The sequence below is a fragment of the Mesoplodon bidens genome (assembly GCF_964165515.1).
Source record: "Mesoplodon bidens genome assembly, chromosome: 9".
Lineage (NCBI taxonomy): Eukaryota > Metazoa > Chordata > Mammalia > Artiodactyla > Ziphiidae > Mesoplodon > Mesoplodon bidens.
In genome coordinates this window covers 12,810,437-12,821,623 of record NC_138166.1, presented here as the reverse complement: position 1 = coordinate 12,821,623, position 11,187 = coordinate 12,810,437, and the positions used below count along the sequence as shown (strand labels likewise).

General features: G+C 39.6%; 1 protein-coding gene across 2 annotated transcripts in view; it reads right to left on the bottom strand.

Annotated features, from left to right (window-relative positions):
* Positions 1-900: 900 nt before the first annotated feature.
* Positions 901-11,187, bottom strand: part of PRKAR2B (protein kinase cAMP-dependent type II regulatory subunit beta) — a 114,172-nt gene continuing 103,885 nt past the window's right edge. Inside the window, exons 9-12 of one of the 2 annotated variants that reach the window (XM_081243895.1) lie at positions 5,899-5,964; positions 5,632-5,770; positions 2,941-3,081; positions 901-1,201 (exon numbers count right to left, since the gene is read on the bottom strand). In XM_081243895.1, coding sequence (XP_081100021.1) covers positions 2,948-3,081; positions 5,632-5,770; positions 5,899-5,964 — 339 coding nt within the window. In that variant the 3' untranslated portion in view covers positions 901-1,201; positions 2,941-2,947. Of the gene's footprint in view, positions 3,082-5,631; positions 5,771-5,898; positions 5,965-11,187 lie in introns of both variants that reach the window. The other variant, XM_081243894.1, reaches the window with a different exon arrangement.

The window sequence follows — 11,187 nt, the reverse complement described above, 5'->3', positions numbered from 1 at the left end:
TTCCTTGCTTCATGCCCTATGTTTCACTTGCAGCATTTTAAATAGTCTGCTAGCCAGGGTTTAAAGAATGGACCAAACACATTCACACAGCATGCGTCACAAGTAGTATTTATGTTAAAGTATATGCACCAAAGACATATATACTACCAAATGTCAAACAGATAGCTAGTAGGAAGCAGCCTACTAGCACAGGGAGATCAGCTCGGTGCTTTGTGACCACCTAGAGGGGTGGGATAGGGAGGGTGGGAGGGAGACGCAAGAGGGAAGAGATATGGGGACATATGTATATATATAGCTGATTCACTTTGTTATAAAGCAGAAACTAACACACCATTGTAAAGCAATTATACTCCAATAAAGATGTTAAAAAAAATTAAAAATAAAGCATATGCACCAAGCCCTAGTTCATATCGAAAGGCAGGACACACACACACACACACACACAGGCGCACACGCACACTCTCTCTCTACATAAAGGGAAGCACCTTTGTGTTAACAGTGTCCTCCCATAATTCTTAGCAACATAATGCATCCTTGAATGAAACATCAACAGAGAATTTCCAAATAGTAAGGACTCTTGGTCTGTGATTAAATAATGGCATTCACAACTCAAACTTGCGGTGTTTTAATTACTTTAACACATAAATTCCCTAGTGTGCTAGATTTACTTGGTTATTCTAAATGGCAGAATTAGTCTGTAACATACCACAACTATTTAAATCACATATGACCAATAGTTAAGGTTTTTAAAAACCTATTGCCCTACAGAACCATACTTCCTTGCTGCATGATGCCCAGGGCTTACCTTTCACATATGCTGTATCTCTGTCATGCTTTTCACATAGTACAATGTGCTCTATGGAAGTCACATTAAAGAAACAAGCGGAAAAATAAAAAAACTCATTGAAAACACTTTATTATAAAAGTGTGCTTTATTATAAGGAAATTTTAAATATAACCAACAATACTGAAAATAATGTAACTGGCATTTACAGCCTTGGTCAGAGTTCTTTATTAAACAGGCATTTGTAGTTAACAATCAGCTTATGCAGCAAAACAGGTAACTTGAAAAAGTGAATAAAATTGAGAATACAGAATGATGAACGAGGAATTTGGGGTTCTTTGTGTTTTTTGTTTAGCAGACGTGGCTTTTAAAATCTGAAATAGAAAACAAGTCCTCTTCATGTAGTAAGCTCTCTTCCTGTGGGAAAGTTTGCAAAATTGTTAAAACTGTTCTAAAATGTGGCTGAAGGTATACTTTACATACTTCTTATATATACATTATCCGATTAACATATTTTAACCACGTTTTCATTATACGAGCAAGACCATAAACATTCTCTAGTAAGACCACACTAGCCACAGAATCTTTTTACCCATGTATATATTTCTTTGAAACATGTTTCCCAAAATGAAATTGCTCATTTAAAAGGGAACAACTGGTTAGAATTAATCTCTCTAGACACTGGGGTCATGTAGGCCTAGAAATCATGTAAGAATATATTCCTTTGGTTGAACATAATTAAATTCATTTTATGTAGCGGAATAATAAGCATGTCAATTGTCAACAAAAATCTATTCAGTTGAGCTCATTCTGCACTTTAGAGAGTCGACATTAAAGCAAGTGGCAAGGCCTAATGGTATATTTGGAATGGACAGAAATTCCTTTTATCTTTATATATGTTTTAATTATAAAAATTTATTTCTCCCACCTTGGAGGAAACCCCTGGGAGCAGATGTCTGCAAAGGATTGTATTATGTACATCTAGTGAAGAACAAAGAGATATCTTAAGGGCATGCTGATAAGGACCCCAAATATTTTTGGTATAGGAGACTTTTTTTTTTAGCATATATAATAAGACCTTAGGCTTTCAGAAGACAACAAATAAGTTTAAAGAGCATTTAAAAATATTTGTGACAGGGCTACCCTGGTGGCGCAGTGGTTGAGAGTCTGCCTGCCGATGCAGGGGACGTGGGTTCGTGCCCTGGTCCGGGAAGATCCCACATACCGCGGAGCGGCTGGGCCCGTGAGCCATGGCCGCTGAGCCTGCACGTCCGGAGCCTGTGTTCCGCAACGGGAGAGGCCACAACAGTGAGAGGCCCGCGTACCGCAAAAAAAAAAAAAAAAAAATTTGTGACATTAAATGTCAAACTCAAATTTTTAAAGATAACAAATACAGAGAACTGCAAAATGGAAAAAGGAAGCATAGATAGATGCTTTGTGAGGAAAATAATGACCTTTCACCTAAAAGGAGTCTTCCCTATTATTGTAATGACTAAACTGCCTGTCCTTAAAACCACTGGAATATGTAGGTTACTGACATTATGCCAAAAAAGTCAAAAGGTACTTTATTGCAAAAATAGAAAAGGTTTTAAATTGCATATGATGTTTTATACCATTTCACCAATAGGCCAAGGCCAGTACATAACTTACCAAGCCAGAAAAACTCGAAAACAAACATTACTAAATTGTACGTACTATATATAGTGAGTTGTAAAGAGAATGTGATGCCATGCTGTAAAGCATGATTCACTGTCAAGTTAAGTTCCCTCTTACATGGGCGCAGTCATAACATATCAATTTGAGTGAGTCAAAATGAACACACATTACCTATGACAACATCCTTTAATTATCTTCTTAAACACAGATACTTTCAGTATATTATAATCATCTGAATAAACCTTTCAGTCAAATCATAATTTTGTGGAGTAGAATGTCATTTTATCAATATGTCGATATTTTTTTGATCTACTCTTTTAGAAAGTGATGTTAAAGCCTATTGACTATTAAATCACTACTCTGTTTACTGATACACTGTAAATGTAAAAAAAGGAAAAAACCTGAAATCACAGAAAATGCTTGGCATCTACACAAACACATTCTCAGTGGACTAACCACTACTGTGTAATTTTGTCACTATAGGTCTTCTTGCTCCATACTTTTGCTTCATGCAGTGGGTTCAACAATATCCATGTTTGTTCCAAACAGGGCAACTAATTGTTCTTCATAGGTAGCGATGTTCCTTTTCATAATTTCCATGCAAGGTCCCAAAAGCCTTTCAAATGCTTGCACATCCATGGCTAAGAAGAGGGGAGAATAAAAGAAAAATAACATTCTTTGCAAATCTGCAGAATTTCTAAGTCATTTATGGTATCTATTCCGCATGTCAATGACGCAATGGCATTTTAAGATAAATATCAGATACAAGAAAAAGGCATAAAGATAAAAACATTCCACTTCAAAAAGGAAGCAGCCAGTGTCCTTTGGCAATATGATGTCCTATTGGAGGTTCCTGATCTAGGTTAAAAGAATGAGGGACTGTTATGTGAAGACCTTGGAATTTTAAAAATAAATTAGTTTTGATGTCACCACCTTAGTAATATGAACTCAAGGGCGGCAAGAGAATGCTTTCTATCTTGTTTTCCCTTCTCAGAGTTTACGATGCTATGTTGTGAAGAATCCAAATGTTACCTTTTATGATTTTTATTCTTTTACACTATGGTCAATTCAAAATGGCAGCCAAAATAATGATTTTATCCACTGTGTAAGTATGTGCTCTATGTCGCTTAGCTTGCCTATCTCGAGCATTTTCTAAAACTGAATTTATAATATACACATGAAAATATGATCATACTATCATACAAATACAAATTAAAATACTTTTTTTTGCCTTTCAAATTTGCAGAAGTAAAAAAGGCAATGTTGACAATAGAGTGAACAGACATTGTTGCACTGTTGGTACGTGTAAATAAGTACAAATAAAAGTGATCTGGCAATATATATCAAAAACCATAAAAAGAAAACCCACTTCCAAAAAGCATTTCTCAGGAAAAGTCCTATATGTGGAAAAGTAGTCTCTGCATACACCCACACAAAAAAGCTCTCCCCGACCCCCCAAAATGGAGCCAAACTCCACAAATTATTATTATTATTATTATTATTTTTTTTTTTTTGCGGTACGTGGACCTCTTGCTGTTGTGGCCTCTCCCGTTGAGGAGCACAGGCTCCGGATGCGCAGGCTCAGTAGTTGTGGCTCACGGGCCTAGTTGCTCCGCGGCTACAAATTATTTAACTGTGGGGAATGATTAAATAATTCATAATGTGTATATTTACCTAATGTTACAGTCTGATGTAATAAATCTGAGAAAATGCCTAAGTTATAACGGATGAAAAAAGCAGTTTACAAAACTATTTTAAAACAGAAAACCCATACAAATAAAAAAGATGAGAATTATAATAGGATGTGGAAATTGCTGGGTGGTGGTGGTATTGGGTGACTCTTACTTTTTCCTACCTTTTCTGTATTTCTCAAATTTAATGTGAATATAATAATTTATTATAGAGAATAATTAATGGGATTTCACTCACATCGTCTTTACTCCTACTGTCTAATACCTCTACTCAGGGAAATTACCTGTCAGCTTCTAATTGTCTTCTTTTTCATCCAAGTATAATAACCCTTGATTAATAATATATTATTTAAAACCTTTGAAAAAGTCAATTCTCTAAGAAAATTCTGAGGATATTTGCAAATCTTAAGAACATCGAAGCTAAATTTATGCTACTGAACTGTGGATGAAGAGCACAGAGTAGCTAATTACTTTTGAATCATTTCTTTGAAGAAAATGTCACCTAGGGACTTGCCTGGTGGCTCAGTGGTAAAGAATCTGCCTTACAATGCAGGGAATGCAGGTTCCATCCCTGGTCAGGGACCTAAGATCCCACATGCCACGGGGCAACTAAGCCTGCACACCACAGATACTGAGCTCACGCGCCTCAACTAGAGCCCGCGTGCTGCAAACTACTGAGCCCACACGCTCTGGAACCCAGGCGCCACAACCAGAGAAGAGAAAACTTTCCACATGCCACAACTAGAGAGACGCCCGCGCATTGCAGTCAAAGATCCCGCATGCCGCAATGAAGAACCCATGCACCACAACTAAGACTCGACACAGCCAAAAACAAATATAAATAAATAAATAATAAAAAAATAAATCTTTTAAAAAAGAGAGAAAATGTCACCTATACTGATACCTCCTGAATTATATTTTTCATTATTAAACTAAGTTATGTCTCATATATAAAATCTCAGCCATATATAGATGTCTTCCAGCTGAAGATGGCATTTCTGCTGAGCTGCTGTGTGGTACACAGAAGTAATAAACAGCTGAACAAGATTTTATTGTGCTCCAACAAGCTTGAACCTTTGATTCCTAGTACAAGACGAGTAAGTATTCCTACAGACGTTCCAGCTTGCCCTTCAAAGCTTAGTGTACCTTATAAAAATGCTGTTTGAGCCTTCTTTTTTGGAGGAACACAGTGTATGTTGTTTATTTTAAAAATTCGATATAAAATTTGGTACTCAGGATTCTTATTTTAATGACATACTAAAATGTTATTTCATGCCTATAAAAAAGAACACAATATATAAGTGTGTGAAAATTTTTAAAGGAAAAATATTGGCTTCTACAAATCGACTTTATAATGCAATGAATCCTAACCTTGTTGTATTTTGTGGGGACCATAAAACTTGTGAACCCAGTAAGATAATCCGTACAACATGAATACGTACAACGCAGACAGAATGATTTCAACCAGGGCAAGCATGCCCAGGGCTGTGTGAGTCCTACCTAAACATTTGACGGTCCCGATGGCGTGTGCGGAAGCAGCTCGGGGCTTGTTAGTTACCAGAGCAAGTTCTCCAAAGTACTGTCCCCGAGAGCACCGAGCGATTTCTACTGCACCGTTCTCCTCCGCCTCTGACTTACCCTGACAAGGTGATGGAAAGTATTAACTTTGACTCAGTTTAAGAAAAATAAAAGTTAACTTTAGTCTAAACATCAGAAGGAAAATCTATTATGTTTCTTGCTAACATTTCATGGATTTTTAGGACTTACCTTCCTTTTCATGGTAATTTTCACTTCTCCAGATTCTACAATGAAAAAAGAATCAGCCAAGTCTCCCTATCAGAATAAAACAAAAACCGAGGGTGAAAATGCAAGTTTAGCTGACGGCAATCCTGGCGCCCGTCACGCCCCTGAAATCAATCCCACCGTGATTTGCCTGAAAGGTGAAACCCCACAGGAGCAGGCTATGTCCCCTCCTAAGTTGAGACATTAAGATCGACAATTACATTGTAACAATTTCGTTTGTAAAAAATTATCTGAAATGATATACTATCTAGCATGGTATTTCTGCTAAAACTAGCCAAGAAAATATGGCAAAAAAACACTGAGGTAAAAATTTTGCCTGAACTGCAGCCTGGATAAAGCACATAGTTAGAAATGCTATAGCACCGTTTCCCAGCAGCATTGCCTCTGTCAGCTGCTCCTATGCTGAAATGTGCCACTCTGTGTGTCCTAATCTACAAGCATCAGCATGGCGACCCAAGATAACCCAGCGACTCCCAAAGAGAAGAAAGCAAGCCGACTTCTTAGGGAGTAGTATGTGTGGGCCCAGATGTTTGTCCTGCATCTGGCTGGGGACCAAGCTCTAGATGCCAGTTTACTGACAAGCCACCTCAAGGCCCCAAAAAGATTTCTAAAAGAAAGTGTTGCCATTTTTAACTACACATAGCCATGTTCTCGTTTTGGATTTTAAACAAACTGCCTTGACTTCCAATGACGCCTTCTGAATTAAGTACAGTAGTATAATTATGGAAGATAGCAGACACTGACTTCCCTAAGCCTCTCAAAGTGATTCTGGAGAAACTCAGGTATTTCAGAACTCTTTAGTAGAATTCAAGAAATAGGGTATCAGATTATATCACAAGGAATGTTGAGTCTCGATTATACTATACTATAGTGCAGACCTGTATGTTTATAAATGCTTAAAAGACAACTAGTATCTAAAGAAACCTTTAATAAACTCTTAGTATACATATCTCCTTTCCCTTACCTTTATATCAGGTTTTCATATGAGCTTCATGTTAAATTTTCAAGTATCTTAAATCATAATGAGTCTATCGACAGCCATGTAATTTTGCTTTCAAAACGTGCTCAAATTGCATGTAAAACTAATGAATTAAGTCCTGTAGGTTGTGCCAATGTCACTTTCCTAGGTTTGATATTGTACTAGCGATGCAAGATGCACTGGGAGAAACTGAGTGAAGAGTTCATGGGACTTTTTGCAGCTTCCTGTGAACCTATAATTATTTCAAAGTAATCTGAAAAAAATCATTTCAAAAGCTCTATACTTTGCGGTTTTTTCAATTTATATCGTAGACCCTCAGCCTTGTTCTCTAATTTGTCTCTACGTCGTCCCAATCCCTGACTGCGCTAATCTGTATGTATGTGGGAAGTGTGGGAGGATTGATTGATTTACTTGTTTATGTGCCTTCTAAAATAATTACTCTTGAGAGACCTTCAAGATGGCGGAGGAGTAAGATGTGGAGATCACCTTCCTCCCCACAGATACATCAGAAATACATCTACACGTGGAACAACTCCTACAGAACACCTACTGAACGCTGGCAGAAGACCTCAGACTTACCCATAGGCAAGAAACTCCCCCTGGTACCTGGGTAGGGCAAAAGAAAACAGAAAAAACAGAGACAAAAGAATAGGGACGGGACCTGCACCAGTGGAAGGGAGCTGTGAAGGAGGAAAGGTTTCCACACACTAGGAAGCCCCTTCACTGGCGGAGACGGGGGGTGGGGTGGGGGGAAGCTGCGGAGCCACGGAGGAGAGCGCAACAACAGGGGTGCGGAGGGCAAAGCGGAGAGATTCCCGCACAGAGGATCGGTGCCGACCGGCACTCACCAGCCCGAGAGGCTTGTCTGCTCGGCCGCCGAGGCGGGCGGGGCTGGGAGCTGAGGCTCGGGGTTCCGTCAGAGCGCAGGGAGAGGACGGGTTGGCGGCGTGAACACAGCCTTAAGGGGGCTAGTGCGCCACGGCTAGCTGGGAGGGAGTCTGGGAAAAAGTCTGGACCTGCCGAAGAGGCAAGAGACCACTGTTTCACGTGTGAGGAGAGGGGATTCAGAGCACCGCCTGAACGCGCCCGAGACAGGCGCGAGCCGCGGCTAACAGCACAGACACCAGAGACGGGCATGAGATGCTAAGGCTGCTGCTGCCGCCACCAAGAAGCCTGTGTGCGAGCACAGGTCACTCTCCACACCTCCCCTCCCGGAGCCTGTGCAGCCCGCCACTGCCACAGTCCCGTGATCCAGGGACAACTTCCCAGGGAGAACTCACGGCGTGCCTCAGGCTATTGCAACGTCACGCTGGCCTCTGCCGCCGCAGGCTCGCCCCGCACTCTGTACCCCTCCCTCCCCCCGGCCTGAGGGAGCCAGAGCCCCCGAATCAGCTGCTCCTTTAACCCCGTCCTGTCTGAGCGGGAACAGACGCCCCCAGGCCACCTACATGCAGAGGCGGGGCCAAATCCAAAGCTGAACCCCAGGAGCTGTGTGAACAAAGAAGAGAAGGGGAAATCTCTCCCAGCAGCCTCAGGAGCAGCGGATTAAATCTCCACCATCAACTTGATGTACCCTGCATCTGTGGAATACCTGAATAGACAACGAATCCCAAATTGGGGAGGTGGACTTTGGGAGCAACTGTAGACTTGGGGTTTGCTTTCCACATCTAATTTGTTTCTGGTTTTATGTTTATCGCAGTTTAGTATTTAGAGTTTATTATCATTGGTAGATTTGTTTATTGATTTGGTTGCTCTCTTTTTTTAAAAATATATAGGTATATATATTTTTTCCCTTTTTCTCCTTTTGTGAGCATGTGTGTGTATGCTGCTTTGTGTGATTTTGTCTGTATAGCTTTGCTTTTACCCTTTCTCCTAGGGTTCTGTCTGTCCCTTTTTTTTTGTATAGTTTTTATTTAGGGCTTGTTATCATTGGTGGTTTTGTTTTTTGGTTTGGTTGCTCTTTCTTTATTACTTTTTAATTTTTTTATTCTTAACAATTTTTTTTTTACTTTTTACTTTAATAACTTTATTTTATTTTACTTTTTTCTTTATTCCTTTCTTTTTTTCTCCCTTTACTTCTGAGCCGTGTGGCTGACAGGGTCTTAGTGCTCCGGCTGGGTGTCAGGCCTGTGCCTCTGAGATGGGAGAGCCGAGTTCAGGGCATTGGTCCACCATAGACCTCCCGGCTCCATGTAATATCAAATGGCAAAAGCTCTCCCAGAGATCTCCATCTCAACATTAAGACCCAGCTCCACTCAACAACCAGCAAGATACAGTGCTGGACGCCCTATGCCAAACAACAAGCAAGACAGGAACACAACTCCATCCATTAGCAGAGAGGCTGATTAAAATCATAATAAGGTCACAGACACCCCAAAAAACACCAGCAGACGCTGTCCTGCCCACCAGAAAGACAAGATCCAGCCTCACCCACCAGAACAAAGGGACCACTCCCCTCTACCAGGAAGACTACACAACCCACTGAACCAACCTTAGCCACTGGGGGCAGACACCAAAAACAACAGGAACTACGAACCTGCAGCCTGTGAAAAGGAGACCCAAACACAGTAAGTTAAGCAAAATGAGAAGACGGAGAAATATACAGCAGATGAAGGAGCAAGGTAAAAACCCACCAGACCAAATAAATGAAGAGGAAATAGGCAGTCTACGTGAAAAAGAATTCAGAATAATGATAGTAAAGATGATCCAAAATCTTGGAAACAGAATGGAGAAAATACAAGAAACGTTTAACAAGGAACTAGAAGAACTAAAGAGCAAACAACCAGTGATTAACGACACAATAAATGAAATTTAAAATTCTCTAGAAGGGATCAACAGCAGAATAACTGAGGCAGAAGAACGGATAAGTGACCTGGAAGATAAAATAGTTCAAATAACTACCGCAGAGCAGAATGAAGAAAAAAGAGTGAAAAGAATTGAGGACAGTCTCAGAGATGTCTGGGACAACATTAAATGCACCAACGTTTGAATTATAGACGTCCCAGAAAAAGAAGAGGAAAACAAAGGGACTGAGAAAATATTAGAAGAGATTATACTTGAAAACTTCCCGAATATGGGAAAGGAAATAGTCAATCAAGTCCAGGAAGCACAGAGAGTCCCATACAGGATAAATCCAAGGATAAACACGCCAAAACAGATATTAATCAAACTACCAAAAATTAAATACAAAGAAAAAATATTAAAAGCAGCAAGGGAAAAAAAACAAATAACATACATTGGGATCCCCATAAGGTTAACAGTTGATCTTTCAGCACAAACTCTGCTAGAAGGGAGTGGCAGGACATATTTAAAGTGATGAAAGGGAAAAACCTACAACCAAGATTACTCTACCCAGCAAGGATCTCATTCAGATTCGATAGAGAAATTAAAATCTGTGCAGACAAGCAAAAGCTGAGATTGCAGCTAGAAGGGAGTGGCAGGACATATTTAAAGTGATGAAAGGGAAAAACCTACAACCAAGATTACTCTACCCAGCAAGGATCTCATTCAGATTCGATAGAGAAATTAAAACCTGTGCAGACAAGCAAAAGCTGAGATTGCAGCACCACCAAACCAGCTTTACAACAAATGCTAAAGGAACTTCTCTAGGCAGGAAACACAAGAGAAGGAAAAGACCTACAATAACAAACCCAAAACAATTAAGAAAATGGTAATAGGAACATACATATCGATAACTACCTTAAATGTAAATGAATTAAATGCTCCAACCAAAAGACATAGACTGGCTGAATGGATAGAAAAACAAGACCTGTATATATGCTGTCTACAAGAGACCCACGTCAGACCTAGGGACACATACAGACTGAAAGTGAGGGGATGGAAAAGATATTCCATGAAAGTGTAAATCAAAAGAAAGCTGGACTAGCAATTCTCGTATCAGACAAAATAGACTTTAAAATAAAGACTATTACAAGAGACAAAGAAGGACACTGCATAATGATCAAGGGATCACTCCAAGAAGAAGATATAACATTTACAAATATTTATGCACCCAACAAAGGAGCACCTCAATACATAAGGAAAAAGCTAACAGCCATAAAAGGGGAAATCAACAGTAACACAATCATAGTAGGGGACTTTAACACCCCACTTTCACCAATGAACAGATCATACAAAATGAAAATAAATAAGGAAACACAAGCTTTAAATGACACATTAGACAAGATGGACTTAATTGACATTTATAGGACATTCCATCCAAAAACAACAGAATATACTTTCTTCTCAAGTGCTTATGGAACATTCTCCAAGAT